This window comes from Grus americana, chromosome 2, assembly GCF_028858705.1.
Source record: "Grus americana isolate bGruAme1 chromosome 2, bGruAme1.mat, whole genome shotgun sequence".
Classification (NCBI taxonomy): Eukaryota; Metazoa; Chordata; class Aves; order Gruiformes; family Gruidae; genus Grus; species Grus americana.
In genome coordinates this window covers 123,603,944-123,624,867 of record NC_072853.1, presented here as the reverse complement: position 1 = coordinate 123,624,867, position 20,924 = coordinate 123,603,944, and the positions used below count along the sequence as shown (strand labels likewise).

General features: G+C 38.9%; 1 protein-coding gene across 1 annotated transcript in view; it reads right to left on the bottom strand.

Moving 5' to 3' along the window:
• TOPAZ1 (testis and ovary specific TOPAZ 1) overlaps window positions 1–13,146 on the bottom strand; it is a 41,865-nt gene extending 28,719 nt beyond the window's left edge. Inside the window, exons 1-4 of the mRNA XM_054818468.1 lie at window positions 11,781–13,146; window positions 7,844–10,301; window positions 2,750–2,817; window positions 261–391 (exon numbers count right to left, since the gene is read on the bottom strand). Coding sequence (XP_054674443.1) covers window positions 261–391; window positions 2,750–2,817; window positions 7,844–10,301; window positions 11,781–12,951 — 3,828 coding nt within the window. The 5' untranslated portion in view covers window positions 12,952–13,146. The remainder of the gene's footprint in view (window positions 1–260; window positions 392–2,749; window positions 2,818–7,843; window positions 10,302–11,780) is intronic.
• Between the last annotated feature and the right edge of the window lie 7,778 nt (window positions 13,147–20,924).

The window sequence follows — 20,924 nt, the reverse complement described above, 5'->3', positions numbered from 1 at the left end:
TTCATATGATCGGTAATACATAATTACTGTAACAACGATGTAATGATATCGTTTCATTTCAAATATGAAGATGAATTAATAGTGACAAAGTAAAACTTACACTGTCAATAGCACACTAATCTATGAAACGCTAGTATTCTTTTTATTACAGGAAAGTAAAAATTTTGTTGATAAAACAGCATTAAAAATTAAAATTATCCAATTACACGGACTATAATTTCTTAAACTATTCAGTGACAGAAAGCATGATTTCTCAGTACCTTTTCATCCATGTCAAAACTCTTTAAAAGTTCATCTAGTTCTCTCAGTTGCCCATCTTCAAGAAAGTCCTCATTAACACCTCCCAAAGGACTGCTTCCTCTGGAGGAGTTGTGGGTTTTAATATCTTTAGCTGAAAATTGTATAAACACATTATTTTATGTGTTTCCCGTGCTACAAGACAACAAAGCTTTTATTTCCTAAATATTACAAAGCCTTAATACTAACGACATTTAAGAACTCCTAGGACTTCCTAAATGTGAAATTTGTATGTAAAATTATTTCAACTTTAAAGCACAAACCATTTCAAATAAATATTAAACTGAATCTGCAATTAAAATGTTATCCAAGCTGCATGTTCTGTAATAGTCCCTGTAGAACAGTACAACAGGTTTATTTTTATAATATTTAATTCAATATTTTAGAAATAAATTCAGTTAAGCTTTGTTATTAAAACACAGCCAAAGATATGTATGGTAATTTGCTAAGCAAATAAACACTTAGTCTTTGCTGGAGAAGGGAATAAGTTAATCATAATGACATGATGCAACCCTGAACTAAATATAGGTAACTCTGAGAAACTCCTAATTCCTGTAATACAGTAAACTCAATGAGAATTCAGCATCAGGAAATTTCAGCACCTTTTGCAGATGCCACAGGAAATGAACAGAACACCTGACTGCAGCTTTCTGAAGCAGCTGTTTATGTACAATAGAAGAGCTCTGCATAGAAAAGAAATTCAATGTTTTATTGGATCACATGAATTAATTTCAAGTGCACTGCATTGTTAGGATACTGGAAGAAAGAATCAGATTATTATAGAAAAGTCTTTAATCTTAGTTACTGGTCTCTGTATGATCATCAGTACAAGACACATCTGCATGAGGACAATGTACGCAAGATTTTCACTTGAAAGATGAAGAAGACTGATGTCATCCAGAATACCTTAACTGTAGTATTTGTTGCCCTTAGATTGTGAAGCCACTGAGACAAGCAGCCATGACCTCGCTACGCAGCACAAGACACCAAAGCACTAATACGTACTTCTAAATAAATGCAAAAAGTGTCAGTAATTACCAAAACCAGGCACTTTTCTTTGGTTCTATACAGGTCTTTTTAGAGAGTCATACATCAAACATAAGTTACCATGTGCATATTAATCTAAGAGTGTGATATGATACTAAGTTTCTCAGATCTGGGAAGAAGGACCTACTTCAACCTTTTTATTTTAAGCACTACAAAAAGACCCAAAGACTTTTAGTCTCAAACTTCATTAGAACATGAAGTAAAAAACCAAACAGTTTAATGCAGAAGTTACTAAACAGCACAAGACTTGCTCCCAGGTTTGGTTTAGTCACTCAGTACTTCAGATACCATGGCACAGGCCCCTATGGCTCCTTACATCACCAGAGGCCTGTCTGCTTCCTCCCTACTCCTCTTCTGAGGCAACTACCGCCTATTTCTTGGTGTCTGAGCTCTTAAACTCTCATTACCTTTTATTCTGCCTTCTAATCACTGAAGCCTGAAACTTTTTATCCCCCAGTCACTATTCACTCCTTTTTCTCCAGGAGGCTGCATCTGCCCAAACCGCTCACTCTTTCTACACGAATACAACACAATATGAAAATCCAGCACAAGAGGTACTGTGACAGACACTTTTCAAGCCTGCAGCAAAATCAATACATTAATAGCAAGCTGACAAACTGACACTGAAAATACCGAGAACCTTCAAAAACAGGCTCAGCACCCTGTGCCTTCTCCAGTGTGTCAGTAATGGGCTTCTGCTCAAAGTCAAAATCCTGTTCCTCCAACCTATCCAAGAGAAACTTCCACATCAGACATACCTTGCATAGTAGGTCTGTATGCAAGCTGTAGAAAACAAAACAAATCACATTCAGATGCTGCCTAGTTGGACTGTTCTGCTTAAAATGGGAAGAAAAAAACCCATTAAATCAGAAGTATCCTTCTCTTAAAAAAAAAAAAAAAAATCCTTCAAAACCAAAACAGTTTGTCAGAGGAATGAGCATAGCATCTGCAAAAAACAAAAGTACGACCTGGAAAAAACCCTATTATAAAATTCTGTCTGCTGAAGAACACGAGAGAACAATCAAGTGAGATTATGAGTCAGACTCCAAAGCAGTATCACAGTACTCAGTGTCTTACTATCTTCTCATCAACTAACAGAATTCCTTGCCTAAAGTATCAGAGAGATGTCAAAAAAACCCAGAATCAAACCCCAAAAAACCCCCAGTACTACCAGCAGACAAGCACCACAGAGAAGTAGATGTTCCCTATAAGGCTCAGGCTTGTACCATTTCAAAATACATCCATTTTATATGCATTAGGGAAGAAATCACTGTTACAATAAAAGATATTACTGAACTAACAAATTCTCATTTTATGCAGAAAGTAGAAATCCTAGGTTTTGCCACTGAACATATTTGTGGTTACTGTCTTGATTACATACTCAAAAATCTCCAAAGACTCTTACCTTTTAGCACCCAGTCACAGGGATTTTCAGTATCATTCGACATTCCAGATTCTTGTATGGTAATGTGTCTGTTTTGAACAAAAAGTGCATTTAAGATTTCCATCTTGCACAAAAGCAGAATTAATCTAACTAGTTATATAAAATTAAAGTTCTCAGTAATACTTTTAGCTATGGACAGAATCCTTACTTACAATTGTTTTAAGACTGTTCTTATCTCTCTCTTCTGGCTTTCTTATGTCCATCCCTATAGATACACATCTAAATATGTTAAGTAAAACCAAGACATTTCAAATCCCAAAATTTGTCAGTAAAAGCTCGTTATCTCACTTCACCTTTGCTGAAAATAATGAGAAGGGAAATCTTCTCTGTATAGCAAGTTATGGAAATACTGTGCTAATGAGATAATCCATCAGTTTCTACAAAATGTGATTTATAGTAATTTTATATTCAAGACAATTTGCCTAACAATGAATCTCAGAGAGTAACAAAAACATTTGTTCACAGAAAGATACTTACTTCACCTATTTTAAACATAAGTTGGGGGAAAAAAGTATTTCTCCTTAGAAAAGCTCAGAAGGTAAAAATACATATTAAAATATTATATACAGAACATACAAAACAACGCCATCATCACAGATTTTGGAAGCTCGTACCTGGTGAATGGCACCAAGTATAATGACAGCAAGCTGCCTAGTACAATGGAACAATGAAAATTTCCAACAACGTAGTGGAAATGAAAAAGTTCCCCAGCATGTGTAACTTGGAACTATACAAACAGGCACAGATATCTATGTATATACATGAGATACATTAAGAAGCAGAATTTAATAAGTTACAGCAAGATTGCAGAGACAAGAGGGATTTTTTTATTAAAGACAGGCTCTCTGTAGGCTTATTTCCTTGCTCTCCTAGATTTTATGTGAAATGCAAAGTTTGAGTGATTTTGCCTACAACAACTACTGACTTTCTTTTTTGTAAAAATTGCAGTGCAGACAGTTCCAGAAAGCTGTCATCTTCATAAACATTGCTTAAAACTGAAAACATTTAACAGCGTCAAGAAACTGAAATCTCCATGTTCAGGTCAAAAGCCACTTCGAAATCTTTACCAGATACTACTAACTGTGTAGTGTGAAATAGTTACAGAAGTTATAAGTTCTTTTAAAGAAGGTGCCTAAAACACATACAGAAAACTACATTTATTACAGTATTTGGCAGTGGCTCACCAGCCTGACAAATCTAGGAGCACTGACAGAACCAGAAGTCATCAACACATTTTACAGCTCTAGAAATGGAGACAGGCTAGAGCATGTCAAAATGTGGGATACTCTTGCACGCTGCTGCTCCTTAAGTTTAAACAAAGCTCTCTTTACAGCATAAGTTACACAAACCACAGTGTTTGGTTTGCTATTTTGCATATGGAAAATGGATTCAAGTTTAGGCTTTTTATTCAAAAAGGAAAATAGTAAATACAGAAGTCTCCTAAGAGCAAGAATGGTCGCTGATAGGCTTTCAAAGGTATCCATTGAACCTACTAGTTCTGTTGGGATGAAAAGACATACTGGATGTCAGTTAGAGTTAGGTGTCTGGGTTCCCTGCATGAGAGTAAAGAAAGACCTCAGAAGATTGATTAAAAAACCTGTACTGTTGGGAGTCACTTAAGGGAAGGCAATAGAAAATGGTAAACAGAAGTATATGTGAAAAACTGAGTCTCACTGCTGCATTCAGGCTGCAGGTCCAGAATCCTTTCCTGATGACTGGCAACTAATGCCTGGAAGTGACCAGCACTCCCTCTTCTCTTCTTACAACGCGACTACCAGAGGAATAAACAGTCCTACTTATCCTAAAGGTCAGAGCATGCTACCTGAATCAAACCATTCAGGACATACACACAGCCCTTTCTGAATCCTCCTGGATTAAGAGACAGGATCTGCTTGTCCTACTTAAACCTACTTCTTCAGAGACATCGGTTCCAGGCACATGCACAAGCACAATTACAGTAGTAAGGAAACTTTAAGTCAGAGATGCGTAGCAATGTTAGGTGCCTCTTTGGTTGTTGGATGCTTTGTTAGTTTGCTTAAAAAAAGAAAAAAGAAACAAGCTTTATTTGAATTTTGGATGTCAGTTACTGCTGTGACTAGCATGTTCTACTCTTGAAGGACACGTGCTCTCATTATCTGAAATTTGGAAGCCAAAAATTATTATCTTTGAATTTTCAGAACTAGAAAAAAAAACCTCTGGCTTTTAGGGTCACAAAGATGAAAAGTGTCATTGGCTAAACATGCCTTAGTGTTTAAATTCAAAGCTCAAACAAAATGGATCCACACTAATAGTCACACATCCACAGTGGCTAATAGTTGCCACTGAACACGTCAGTTACTGAATCAACCAGGTACATCCTTCACACAGTTTCAGTGCTTTGGTTTCACAATGAAACTTGAATAAAAAGTATTACTTCATTATAGCAACTGTCATTTTGACAAGCTGCTAGATCTCAGATTTTTGTGGTTGGAAGATCACCACAAATTAAGGCACCAATCGTTTCCTTTACAATTACAACTTAAATGCTATTAAACTTGTAAGTAACACTCAACACATTTTAAAACAGCTTTTCAACAACCCAGCTCTACTTTCAGAATAACTTGCTTCTAGCAGAATTCTTACTGCTACATACCAATGCCCAACTAAAATATCAGTACACAAGAAGTAATGTACTGAAGTCCATCCCCATGCGTACATGCACTAAAACAATTTTAGCAAAGATCCAGATTCTTCCTATCACCATCTGCCTGCTCTTGTTAATCTGAAAGGAAATCATAACAAAAGCTATGTACTAATACAGTTAAAGGAAGCATTCAGCCGCAACCACCATGTGCGGCCATTAAGTACTTGTGTTGCTCTTCTACCTAAAATCACCTACATTACATTCATCTAGAGTGTAATGGCTAACATTAAGCAAATGTTAAACAAAACATGCATATAAACTAATATTTATACAAGTTAGAGATGGTTTACAATAGCTCAGTTCTGACTCACTGTTCTACGTTGACAGATTGAAGTGGCATTACAAACCAGTATTGCAACGAAGCAAAACTGAGTATGCATAAAATAAGAAGCCAAACAAGAAAACATATTCAGAGATATAACTCTACCAGCATAATCACTTTTTTTTGTTGGCCAAGGTTGAAGTCCCAGTTGTACCTGGTAAATACTAACAAAATAAAAAACAACAGCATGAACTGGTCGTTCTTAATATTATCTGGTGATATCACAAGCTACTGGATAAAACTGTGGTAAGATCTGTTGCTTTATTTTAATATTCTCATATTCAGTTCATTAATATATCCTGGCTGTTACCGACTATGATTAGCCACCTTCTAATCATGTTTGCATCAAATTATGGAAGGTAAAAAGCAAAAATAGATGGTTTTGCCTGCTTTTTTAGCAAATTAACAGGAAATTCTAAGAAATAAGAACTGTGCATTTTTATTTTCCTTGGCTGATGGTAAGCAAATTCTGCAGATACCATGAAGAAAGTTGAAATAAGACTTCAAACAAGTTCAGTTTCATCTATCTAATGGTTATGATAATGGTACTCTAACTCCATGTCATTACTAATTAAAGGGAATATTTGCTCTCCCTACAAAGTTCTTACAAGATCCAATAAAATTTTCAGTTTGTATTTATATAAATAGCAAACTTTACACTCATGAAGTTCCATTTTGTGCAACAGCTGCCTGGACACAGCTGGAAACCTTCTCTGAACAGCCATTATTACCCTGGGGTAATATATAGTGAATACTCATTCTGCTACACAGTGTATATAAGATATAAAATACACTGTACACAAAACAAATTCTCATTCTAATAAATTTACTATGATACTGCCTAGCTACTGCTTAAGAAGTTGGATGCTCCTACTAAAGCCTTGCCCTGTTGTTCAGAGGCTTGTTTCGGCAGAACTTTTATTCTATTAACATCTGAAAGTTTTATATTCTCATGTCTAAAAAACCATTCAGCACCACAAAGAAGATACTTTTCCTGTTTTGCACATGGGTTTAATGAAGAGGAAAGGATGAAGAGAGCAAAGAGTAAAAAAAAAAATGAATGCAGTTATAAGACGGTACAATGTTAAAAATAAATAATTTAAAATAGGGATAACATAAAGCCATCCAGAAAGAGCAGAGGAAGAAAATTAAAACACCCCTCCCAATAAAAACCACTAATCTTCAAAGGAAAATCTTGTATTATTTCTATCTAAGCTTTATGTTTTCCTTCATAAGATGAAAAATTTCATCTTAAAACTCATTTATGAAACACAAGTATCAAAGCTTAGAGAGAAAACAGACTAGACACTTGATGAGTTAATCTATACCACAAAGGTCTACCACCTCTTTTACAAAAGTTTGTTTCTACTTTAAACTTCTCTTTCCCTTTTAGTGATTTTTAATATCATCTCAAAACCCAGAAAAGCATTAATGTCTTGTAATTCACACCAGGACCTTGCTGAATGAAGATGCAGGATCATAAACATCTATAATGTATTAGCCAAATTACAGATCTGGAAACTATTCACGTCTGTGGATAGGAGAAAAGCAGGGAAGGAGAATTGCAGAATTGAATACTACTGTAATGACAACCATTTACTCATACAGATTCAGCAAAAGAATGAGCTACATCTAGAAAGTAAAAAATATTTCTAAGTATTACACCACTTTACAATTTAAAAAACTACCCTCAAAGGGATATCTGCTATCTCAAATCAAGTCAGATATTTAAAAATATCGTTACTTATTAACAATATTACTCTTAATAATCAACTTTGTTTATACCTTCATTTTTCACTTCACTTTGTCTAAACCAATTCTTTAGGACTACATCTTCCTTTTGATTCAGAGTTTATCCTAGTTCTTATGAAGAACAAATTGATTTATTTGCATTCAGAATACTGTCAAAACTCAATCAAATTGTGACACTTAAAAATCAACCCAGAAATTAGAGAAAATCTTTAAGGAAGCCTGACCACTACCGCCAAAGTATACTGATATGAGAACAAAGTACGTAGGATTACTGTAATAAAAACAATGATATGCATACCTAAAATTATCATCTACTGAATCTCTGTCTTCTGAGATAACAGGATACTCAGGCTTAAGGTCTTCCTTTTCATCTTTAGTGCAGATGTTAGTGAAGGACGCCTTCACAGGACAATTTTCACAGTCTGCAAGTGCAAGCTCCTCTTCATTATTGATTCCAAAAAGGTCAGGGTCATCCTGAATCACATCAATGACAAGAACATCTTCTTCATAAGCTTCAAGAATATTTGGAAAATTTTTACTTTTGTGTTGTGAAAGATTCCCTCTTGATTTGCTATCATCATTTATTTCTAATGCAACGGGGTGGTCAACTGCATTCCAAGAATGATCACGAAAATTAGGTTTTAGTACACATTCAGCACCACAGAAATCAGGCACGGATGACTCTAGTTGTCTGTCAAGAAAAGGATGTGGATATAAAGAAAAATGTTCAGGGAGTACAGACATCTCATTTGAAAGGATTTCAGGGCTATCATGCTTCAAATCCTTACTGTTGATCTCAACTACTTTTTTCTTCATGGAGGCTGCAGATGTAGCATCACTCGTGACGGGAAGAGGCTGCTGCTTAGAATTTACCAAAGAAGTCTCTTCACCTGTTTTTGGTCTTCTTGAAACACGAGCGCTGTCAAGAAGCTCTAGTGGACTACAGGTTTTTCTTTCAAAAGAATGGACAGATTTCAACTTCCTGGATTCAGGTTTGTTTCTGCATAAAGGAATTTTGAATTTTGTCAGGTTTCCAGTGTTCAATACTTTCATTAGCTTTACATCAGAAAATGTCTGGTTCACTACTGATGCTTTATGGCTGAAGTTTATTCTGGTTTTGTTACCTGCAGATGTACCATTCTGGACTGTCACAGTCCGGTTTCTTTTTGTTACAGCTCCTTTATTTTTTTGTTTTGTTGTAAAATTGAAGGTTGCTTTAACTTCTTGCACATCATCATGGCTAAAAGCCATGGCACTTCTATCCATACTAACTGGTGATTTCACATTTTCATTGTTCATTTTCAGTGTCTTATAAATATCCACAGAAGAGAATTCTGGTGTTTCAAGTGAAGTCAGACATTTAGTATTTGGACCTATTATTTTATGTGCAGATTCTTTGTTAATTTCTGCCAATGACATATCCAACTGTTTCAAATTCCCAGTCACAGCACTGTTTCCTACAGCTTTAACACTGCTTTTATCAGAGGATTCCTCAAGTGCAACCCTCAAATGTCTTTTTCCTTGTGAGATGGACCTATAATTTTTATGAACCCATTCAGAAGTCCTGGCACAAGATTCAAAAGGCCAAACATTTTTACCAGTCATAGGTACTGTTCTTTGACAGGTAAACTGCTGCAATTTCTTATTAACTTTGTTCAATTTTTCATCTGTCTTGCTTTTGTGACAACTAGAAACATCATGGACCTGAGCCAGCACTCTCGGGCTACCTGAGGCAGCAGAATGATGTGCCACACTGTTTGAATTTTCTCCTTTTGCTACTACAGAGAGCTCAGATGTCTTCTTAAAGCCATCTTCAAATGCAAGTAATTTGGTACTATTCTTTCTCCAGACTGATGCATTTTCTGCTTCATGAGTATTTTTTCCTATATGAAGATTTGGTGTATGATCACATGACGCTGACAGAGTAATTTCTTTATGATTTAGTCCTAGGACTGCAAAGGAGCTTGACATGGCAACTGCTGCTTCTGTTTGTAACTCACTCTCACTACATTCATTAGCCATGTTTGTGAAAATATTCTGCACTGCCGATTTCTCAGTGATTTTCATCTTTTTTCTAGGCTTTCTACCAATATTCCACTTTTTTCCCCTTAAACACTTACTGTTTTCACTCTGACAGCATGAAAAACAGCCTTCTCTATTTTGATTTTTTTCTTCTCTATTAAACAAACCACCTTTTACGGGTGATCTCTCATTTTGCATTCTACTAGTGCTGCAATTCATATCACTCTGTTCTACAGTACCATCGAGAAAAATGTGCTTTCTTTTATTCTGGGCTACATGGAAGAATCCACTTAATTTGTAACTGCTGGAAGTTCCACTAGCTGAAGACTTCACAAATGTATTGATGTAACTACAGGCCTCTAACCTCACAAATGGATTCTTTTCTGTTGCACAGAGCAAGCCATTACAATGGCTTAGGGCGTTGCTGCAATGTTCAGCATCACATTTTGCGGATATGTTTCTCACTTTTTCAGCGGCAGTCACACTAAAACTTTGCAAACGCTTGATTCGATCAACTCTGGGTTTCCTTTTTTTATACTGCACACCAGACTTTTTTGTTACAGGATGGCGTAGAAAGGTCTTGCTTTGAGTCCCACCTAATGTAGCAACTGTAGGAGATTTAGAGTAGTGAGGTTCCTTTTCCTTGGAATCTTCTGATCTGTTTCGATTTGTCTTAAGCTTTTTCACAGCCTGTGTACTGCAGACTTGCTCAATTGCTTTCCATGTTTCCTTTGCTGAATAAAAACAAAGAAGTGTCATTAAAGACACTAAGGGAAAAAGACTACCCTATTGCAATATTTTATAAAGAGAACAAAGAACATTCAAGGCTGCTAAAGAACATGACACTGTGTAAGACTAAAACATTTCTGTAAAATTTTACCATTTTCAGACATACAGTAACAAATGATGTTTTGTCTTCAGAAAACACGAAGCTGAACAGAACCTGAAGGTGTCAAAAGGACTTTGGAAATTGTATATTTAAAACATAGGTGCAAACTAAATTAGAGCAAGTCTGGCAAGAAAATACATATACTATATGCACACTCAGCCTTAAAATCTTTTGTTTACACAGTAGATACTCTGTAATAGGAAAGCTTGTTTATAAGAATATAGTGATATATTTCAGATATACAGTCCAATCAAATCCATCAGATGGTTCAAGAAGATCCAGGAAAACTGCAGGACTTGCATTTTTATAAAGTATTACTTTTTATTTAAGAGCAAATACAGATGATGTAAAAAACTGTACATCTGAAAATTTCATCTGGAGAATGGACTCAAGAATGTACTAGTAGAATGTTGTTATTTTTAGATCTTAGTTTTCAAAGGATGTAAGATGCAATTTTAATACCTCAGTTTTTCAGAATATGGTTTCTAGATAAAATATTTGCTACTAATAATATACAGCAAATATTTGTTATTTGAATGTATCCACTTTGAAAGTAAAAAGACTGTATTTTAGGCAACTGTCCTGAAAAAAAAGACACTTAAAAATCCTCTTTCAAAATTGTTCCAGTTTGATACAACACTCTTAAAACACCAAAATGCAATCTTTGTTTCTACATCTTTTAGGATTTTGCAGAGAATAACAACTAAAAAGCAAAAGGTCTGAAAACAAAACCCAGCATCCTATAAAGGCAAGCACTAAAACAAGACAGCATGATACATATTAAAAAATAATCAAATAATATAGAGGTGAATGAAGAATTGACTATCTTTCATTTTGGCTTTGCTGAAACTACTGCCTCCTTTCCTGCTTGTGCCTGACCTTCTACACCTAAATGAACAATTGTTTTTGAGGGGAAAAAAGAAATTTCTTACTTGGGGCCTTCACTGCTGATATCCCCTCTTCCCCCCACCCCCAAAAGTCTATCTGGTCTCTCCTTTGTGCAAAAGAACTGCTTTTCTCCTTCAAGAAAAGCCTCTCCCTAAAAATCTGTTTTCCTCTAAGACTGGTTTCACAGAATTGTAAGCAGACCCTAATACTTCTCTCTACACTTCTTGAGCTAAGGTAGCAACCACCCACTAAGAGTCACTTTGAGATAGGGTATAGGCCACTTTTTCCTGCCCCCATGACTTTGTCACACACAGACACATCTGCAAAAGAAAAATTATCTCCTGTTTTTTTGCTTTCTAACAGGGTCTTACCAGTCCCTTGTCCTGGGAGCTCAAATTCTGCACCTGTACTTCTACAATGGGGCACAAGTGCTTACCACTTTCCTCCAGGCTGTCTGCTCCTTTCTGAGGGTTTGAGCTCTGCTGCTCTTCTTTCCTGCAATGCTTGTGCACCTTTCCTCTGGTTGTTGGTTGTTCTTGGCTTCTCAGACCCTGTAGCTGCTGTGACACCAGTGCATTTCTGCCCCTCTTCCGCAGACTCACAGCTCCTTTCTTGGACTCTGGACACTGTGTATGCAGTTCTAGCAAGGCAGATCTACCCCCCTCTCGGCGACCTTCTAGTTTTGGCTTCATCAAAGGTGTCCCGCCTTTCTTGCTCAAGCACCTCTTTCCTTTCTCCTGTGTTCCTGGCTTTCTCGATCCAATTAAAGAACACCTATCCAACTTCTCTGGTGTATCTACCTCTTCCTGAGGTTTTGGTTCAGACAAGGATTCCTGAATCCCTGAATTCTTAGTAAGATCTGGGATTTGCATCTGCATTATGGAGCCAGTACTTTTCATTTCAGTACTACATATGCCCTTTCTGGGTTGCAGCGCCTCTGGTTCTGGCAAACAGGAAATGCCATGTGTCTCTGTGCTCCCAATTTCCTCCTCTAAGGATGGGATTTGTAATTTTATTTCCATAAAGGAGTATTTGCCTTTTTTTCCTGAGCTCCCTGAACTCTCCTGGAAACCTGAGAGGTTCAGTCCTTCTGAGCTATGTTCTTTCCTTTCAATCCCTGCTGAGAATTTATTTTGCAAAGTAGTTCCTGAGAAAAATAGCTGTTGCCCTTGTTCTGTCCCTCTCCTTACAGTCTCTTCCCAGCACGTTGCTGCAGCCATGGTCGCTGCCTGCCAATCTTCACATACAGTGGTGTCTGAAATTGGCAGAGCTACACCCTTCTTGCTTCTGACAGGCCTCCTGCACTGTATCCCCTTAGTTTTTTTACCTGGGAGTCTCTGGCTACTCTCACCTTGCTCCTTCTGCATGGGCACAAGAGGAGCAAATTGCTCAGATGAAATGCTGGAGAGCACGGCAGGTTGCAGACATGAAGATAAGGGCTGTTCAGGTTTTCTCTTTGGTGCCAGGTGAGGACTCTGCCTGACTACCAATTTCTTCCCTGACTCATGTCCCAGCCCCACACCCAGAGAGCTTGGGCTGGTGACCATCCTGCTAGCCGACTTCACCTCACTGACAGTTACCACTTTCCCTGACCTTAACTGTGGCATCACAGGAGCCTAGAGACAGCAACAAAATCCACAAAATCCACTCACCAGTGCACCATTAACAGCACTCAAGCCAGCCCAGCACCCAAGTCAGGCACAGGCCCAACCAGGTGGGGAGCACAACCTCCCTAAGGCCACCGCCTCAGAGGCCCAGCCTGACAGAAAGCCCAGGCCGCCTGGGTAAAGCCCACGGCCACCAGCGAGCCACCACCACTACCCCTCCCAGCCCAGAGCAGCCCCTCACCGCAGAGGTGGAAGGAGGAAGCAGCTTCGCACCTTCCCCGACTCAGGGACTGCGCCGCGGCTGCCGCGACCGCCCCTGCCACGCAGCCCACCGCCCCCCGCGGCCACAGCAGCCGCCCAACCCACCCCCGCGCCACCCACCCTCTCCCCTCGCCCCGTCTGTCGTTCACCGATCCACTCCTCAACGCTTCGCCTAAGCCCCGCCAGCGCCACCTGCCCGCAACGCACCACTCGCAGTGAGGTGGGCGCTTGCCGCCGGAGGTAATGGCGGCGCGGCCGGCGCAGGCGCAGGGCGGGAGGCGGCGGGAGGAAGGCGGTGTGAGGGAGGCACCGCGAGGGACGCTCCGTGGCGGAGTCTTGCGCGGACAGGCGTGCTGGCAACTCGTGGGCAGGGGAGAGGGGCTGCTGCCTTGTTGTGCTCGTGTTTTTGCCGGGTCAACGGCTTCGTGGCGGAAACTCCTCTCCTGAGGGGGGGCCGAGCACGGGGGTGGCAAACGCCGCTTCTCTGGGCGGCAGAGCTCGGCCGGGTGGTGGTTTCATGTTTTTTTGCTGGGGAGCCGTCGTGCTGCTCCCTTGTTGTCCAAAGCCCCGTGCTGCAGCAGCCGTGGGGTGAGAGGCCGCCAGGCCCGACCACAGCCACAGCCATGGGCTCAGGGGCGACCAGAGATACCAGGGTCCTGCGTGGAACAATCATACCTTCCGAAGTGCCAAATGGCGGCAAAGGTTCAGCTTGCCCAGAGCTGAGAGTCAGGTAGAAAAAACCCCAGACTGCCCAGCTCCACAGTTTAGGCATTCCACCCACCTCACTGAAGCAGCATTGGCTCCTTTGTCCACAGCACTTCAGAGACTCTCCAAAATTGAGGGGCAATACGCTTCTTTCCATAAGCATAGCTTATGTAAACTTTGTATTTGAAACAACACAGTTTCTCAGGACTGGAGTTAGGAAAATAATAGCTCAAATAGTTGATATAGTCAGAAAACATCCAAAGTTGGTGCTTGGGCTTCAAATGTGGTGTTAGCTTCAACACAAATGGAGGGCACCGAAGCTTCAGGACCATTCACTGCACGTTAATGTGAACACGTAGAAGTTAGGTCACAAAAACAATGTTGTACAAAGATTGCATCTAAATGGCAAATGCTATGAAAATCATAAATGATTAAACTTAATCATGTGATACTTTAATGTAAAATCGCACGTGGTTGATAAATAACTGTATCCTACAAGGAGTCCCTTTCTGTTTGCAGGTGGCCCCTGAGAGATGAAGTGCCGTATTCATTTCATCCTGACTTAGTACTTGGCTGTGTTCATGTTTCATGTGTCCTAGTTTGAGACCCGTGCACAGAAATAGAGCTTCTTCTGTCACTACTTTCTAGAAGTGCAGTACTGTGGATGTAAAAGAGTAGTTGAAGAGTAAAGGCATATTTTACCAACTGACATTGGCTCACTATGTGACTTCAGCTCATGTTACTCACTTTATCTCTGTTTCTCCATCTATAGGTAAGGATAATACATCACTATCCAAATAAAGACAGAGAACACTGGATTTTCAGCAAAAGGTCTCCATAGATGAGTAAATAACAGGCAGGCTGGGAAGCCATTCACTGTCTTTTGCTTGTCATCTTAGGTTGCATGTACATGCTTAAGTACAACAAAAAAGTCAGTGAGTGGCTAACTAAAGCTAGTCAGAGCTGAAAAAAGAGATTTCTTGGGCAGTTTCTCCTCCAGCTTCAGCACAGGACCTGTGCTTCAGGTCCTTGGGACAGAAAGGACCCAATAAAAGGGAGTTAACTACAGAGTTTATCATCCTCAGTGTTCTCTGCAAGGCTTGTATTACATAAAACATTCAGCTCTGGCAAAGTTTAACGTTCTCCAGTTCAAATATAACCTTCTCCAGAGTGCAACATAGTCCTTTAAGTTTGATAGCAAGACAAGAAAGAAAAAGATATGCGGAAAAGAAGTAAAGGAAATCTGGAAGAATGGTGCATGAATTATCTTACTGCTCTCCGGTACCATTTTTAAGATTTGAGTATTTAGCGAGTTATTTACAATGATGAGAACTCTACCCAGACCAGATTTTTATGAAATTCATAAAAAATGTAATTGAAGTGAATACTAATTACAGACATTCTTCATGAAAGTCCTTTGAAAAAAGGGCTAGAGCCTGAGAAAGGACATTCTGAAGCAACTGTGGATTATGTTAAAAAACAGATTGCATTCAGTTTACAATACTGCTAAAAAGAGGTAGTATAAACATTGTCTTGCAAAGTAGATTATTTTTAAAAAATACTTCAGAGAGAATCTTAATACATAGACATATTAAAGAAATTTTGTCAAGTGCTTACTAAAACTGTAGGTTATTAAAGTGGAAATAACTTTAAAAATCGTATAAACAGCTTAAAGGGAAAAATGAACTATTTTCACATTCCAGCAACATTTGAATTTGTAATACTACAAGGAAATGTTCAAATTTCATTTTAAAATTATATCTTTTTTGGAAATAAAGGCAAATGCTTGTTTCTCTTGGGTTCTGTAAGTCCTCTATCTCAATGCCGTATCTAAATTTTAGAACTAATTCAACTTTTGCTGATCTGTTTCACTGGTTTCTTGTTCATCCTAGACACTTAAACACAGTAATAGAAATATGAGGTACCGAGTATCTGAAAGTAAAAAGGGAATCCTGGTGCGTAAAAACATTTTTTTTCCCAGAATAACCAGTACACTCAGAGATGCCTGGCAATTTCCAAGAGGGAAAGAGGAACTTGTGTGACTACATTTATGTGAAGTCCATGAAGTTATTATTTCTTTCTTCTCTCAGGGGAGTAAGTGTGTGCACTCAGCCCCCCAACTAATGTAGTTTGTATTACCAGTGTGGTGAAATTGCGGCTGCAGATCTAACAGTGATACATTTGAGTAACCTTTCAAAAGTTTTTGAAGGATTGAAATTTATAAACACATAAACTTGCTACATAGGGGAGCAAATCATATAAATTTTTTACTGGGCTGTATTTTAGGCTTTGCTAAAACACTCACCTAGCAACAGGAGTTAAATTTTCTTTTTTAGCTAAGGAACTGAAAAGAACTTGAAAATTAATTGGTTTTTTTGTGAGGCAATGTGAAAAATGTCCCCCTAGACCACTTCTTTTTGCACTGCTTACATCTTCATGCTTGGCTGAGGGATAGATTTGTTATCTCTAGCAAACCATAGTGGAAAGAGTTTGGCTGCACTGTAATAACTGAGACTGAGCTCTGAAGAATACGTGTAGTCTGTTACATTCTTAAAATGCGCCAAATTAATCCCTTAAGTAATACAACTAAAATGAAACAGGGAAGAGTTTTAATCCAGTATGTCTAAGAAACTATCCTTTTATAACCCCAAGGATTTATTTATTAACAGTTCTGAGCTATTGGTTTTGCAAAAGTAGCACCCAAAGATAGTAAACATAGATACAATTTTTAAGTAACTTCTTTACCCCCTGCCTTCTGTTCAAATACATGGGTGTTTTGGAAATAGGTGTGTTGCTAAGCTGTTGAACTAAGGAGTTTTGTCTCAAGCCATTCATGTATGTCCCTCTAAAACCGCCTTTGCTTTCCATTCCCAGGCACTTAATGCAGGATCCACTTTTGACATGACATCTAATGAGAATTGTGCTATTCTATGAGAATCAAGCTAACCCTTGTTAGGGTTGAGGTACAGTGTATGCATTCGACTCATGTCCTTGGTCACTCAGCTGTATAGGTGTTGATCCAGTTTATACTAGCAGCTGTTTGTCTGCTTGTCTACTCTGACGCTATGAACTCCGTTAGACAAGAGCCAGTATGGCGTTGAGAGCAGAGGTACCTCAGTGGAAATATGTGATCTGTTTTGTGAAGAAGCTGAGTTATTACACTACATGGCGTCATGATGGTAGACTAGGTGAATCCAGTGAGTAGCTGGATATCTCAACCTTTATTTTGGTGTCTGTTTTTATTACAGAGCTGTACAGGGTAGATGAAAGTAACTTCATTTTCCACCAGTTTAAAATGAGACATTGGAGGAAAAAGGACAGCTGGTGTATTTCATAATGGACCATCTGGCATTTCTTGGTAGATCCTCTGATTCCTAATTTACTACTGAATTGTGACAGCATGAAAATCAAAATTATTGATTGCGTGAAATCAGTGTTTCCCTCTGGCACATTTTGTGCTCCTTCAGTTTCTGTCAAAGGACAGTCATAGGAGGGATGAGGATCTCTCACACGGAGCTTTGCAAAGCTTGGAAGTCATCTGTACCGTTTGCTGGTTTTCTGGTAATCATGCTGCTTGACATTTATTCTGAAAGACCGACTTTCTAGATGATCACATCTGATCTGAACGTTACAGAAGGTGGCATTAATCAGTTTTAAGGTTCCATGAGGGATCTCCTGTGTTAGGTTCATATTCTGTTTTATTCCCTTTCATTTATGACTCTTTTTTAAACTGCCACTGCTAGTAGTTTAAGAAATAAACTAACTAGCTAGCTGGAATTTGAGATTCAAAAAATACGGATGCAGTAGTGGATTAATTAATCAAATAGTAGACTGCACATTCAGTCTCAATTTCTTTTAAAATTTGCTAAATAAAGCATATCTTTGCTTTGACTAGATAGTATATAACTATGTACCTACCACTAAATCTGCCTTTGGAATCAATTTCTTTTAGTGGCTGGATGAAAAAGATGTTGGACTTACGAGAAAAGCATCTGCACACCAGCAAGTACACAACATCTCCATCTCACTGCCAAAAAGGATTATGAAATGTGATTTCTAAATGAGAAAATTACAAAAGAAAAGAAAAGAGGAAATGGAAGTTGAGGAAATCAGAGCTAGAAAAGGCATAGGATTAGAAACGGTAGAGGTGGGATAACGTATAGACAGAATGTAATAAAACAGTAGATTTGTGGGGAAAATAGCGCTAGACAGAAATCAGACAAAAAAAATGGCAAATTGCTTCAGAAAATCGACCTTAAAAGAAAGAAAGGAGACAAAACACAGTAACAGGAAACTTCTCTGGGATTCAGACTGACTGAAGAAACAGCAGAGGATCATCTTCCGCGGAGCTCCTAGGAGAAGTAAAGACAGCCTTGAACTTTGAATGGTGACAGTGATCAATCGCAAACTAGAATCCAAATCTGAATCCTAATTAATCTTGCTGTTGGGCATTGAACAGTGACTGGCTCCTGGGTTCAATTTCTTGTGCTGTGGTCATCCATTAAGGCCTTACATCTCTCTCTGCTTAATAGTGTCAAGGTGGCTGACATACAAAGTGTGGAGCCTCAGAATAACTTGCTGTGTCTTTTCTTCCTTGGGTGATTCACCCATAAGCATCAGATCACTGCACATCACCCAATATATTATCTAGTTTGTATATATAGTTTTGAACCTGAGGAGTGTATTTGCAGTTACTGTATGTTTTTCGTGGGTTTTTTTGAGTCAGTATTACTAACTAACAATGAAAGTACCTTTTACAGTTGATGAAACATTATTGTTTCAGCCATGCTGACTGTATTGAGCAATGGACTGACTATAAAGCTTCCCATAACCAAAGCATACAACCATTTTAAAATATATGCTGGCTTTACCACTGAACATTTTCCCACTGGCATATCCAAGGTAATCTATGGGAACAGTTGCATGAAAGTTGATATTATTGGTTCATGTGTGCAACAAATTGCTGTGTAGGGAAGAGGAGACCCAGAGATTTACGTACTTTTGCATTCATCTGCTTAATTCCTCATATGTAATTAATTACACTATTTGAAAACAACAGAAAATGTTCTTCAGCTAAACCAGGCACATACTAGGTGCTGTAGTGAGGCTTTGAGGTAAAATTCAAAGGCACCCATTCAGCAGGGAGTTGTATCCAGCATAAATTCTTCAGTTAATATTGACATCGCTTGCATATCTTCATACTGTGATGAGCTGAGTGGCTGGGTCATAACCTCCAAGTGGAACCTCAGCTATTTGTATTCTGCATATAAGAAGATAGGTTCATTTAAAATCTATATACTTTTTGCCTGTACGCTTTGCTGCTTAACCAGCATTTGGGGACAGATAATTTTCTTTTTCCTCTCTTCACCTAGATGAATATTTTTCTAATCGGCAAAAGGATTGTTGATGTGTTTGTGATTGCCCAGATTCCATACTGTGTTAAATGCAAGAGTGTCCACTATTCTGCTTGGCTGTAATCCGGTGGGTCAGACTAAGCACGTAAGTAATTACAGAAAGTGTTATTTCTGGAGTCAGTGTCCCACAAACAGCAACTCTGTGACTGCAGAGCACTGATCAGAATGTCTTTATACCTGTCTGGCGTAGAGAAATATGTAATTACTGAAGAAATTAGATGTCTCACTGTTAAAGGAGGAATTATTTGCTGGACTGCCCTTCAGCCTTGCCACTTTCTGTAGCAATTCCTTTGGCTAAATAAAGAAAACCTCCCTTAATGATATAATACTTACAACAGCTCTGAAACCCCATTATGTGTCATGACTCCACTCTAGGCTTTCTGAATACTATTACTGTTACTGTTACATTGGTAGAATCCTAACGTGAGTAATTATATTCCTGGTGCCCAGGCCAGTGAGCTGAGCATGGTTGAATGAGCCATCTCAAGTGCTAGTTTCATAAAGACTTTCTGAGCAGAGACTGTACATGGATGGTTTAAAGACATTCATGATGATAATTAAAACTGTAGTTTCACTGCTTATTTGGCATGTTGCTCAACATGAGAATCGGACTGCTTTGCATCAATCATATTGTGATGATCAGGTGAGAAGTGAGGTGGCACTTTTGCACGGCATAGGGTACAGAGGTCAGGAAGAGTAGGTCTTCTCTGATGTTACTGTATCTATGCAGAAGTACCTTTCTTGCACCTCAGGAGCTTCCCTTTCAAAAGCTTACTTACCTGTAATAAGACTGGAAGTGATAATGCTCAATTAATAGCAATGTTGTTGTCATCACTGTTAAACAGACAAGTCAGAAGAGCAAGGCAGTCTGTTTCCTTCTTGGCTGCAGTGATGGTGCTGCATTCACTGTGTGCCTGCTTATGTCAGTCATTCCTTCCTGACTGTACATATCAAACATTCAGCAATTTCATCGAAATTTGACTGTGATGGGATAGAGACCACAGAGCTATTAAGTTCCTGCATATTTCATGAAGATGGACATCCACATAGATGTGAAATTATCCATGGAAAGAAAAGCTCACCCTTTATTAGGCATCAGAGAATGCAAAGAAAAGAGATATTTCAGATACCAGGTCTTGTCATCCTACTGCTTACAGAGCTACTGGTTATCATAGATCATAGAATCATAGAACGGTTTGGGTTGGAAGGGACCTCAAAGATCATCTAGTTCCAACCCCCCTTGCCATGGGCAGGGACACCCTCCACTAGACCACATTGCCCAAAGCCTCATCCAACGTGGTCTTAAACACTTCCAGGGATGGGGCCTCCACAACCTCTCTGGGCAACCTGTTCCAGTACCTCACCCATCTAACAGTAAAGAATTTATTTCTAACATCTAATCTCAATCTACCCTCTTGCAGTTTAAACCCATTACCCCTTGTCCTGTCACTACACTCCCTGATAAACAGTCCCTCTCCATCTTTCCTGTAGGCCCCTTCAGGTACTGGAAAGCCGCAATTAGATCTCCTCAGAGCCTTCTCTTCTCCAGGCTGAACAACCCCAACTCTCTCGGCCTGTCCTCATAGGAGAGGT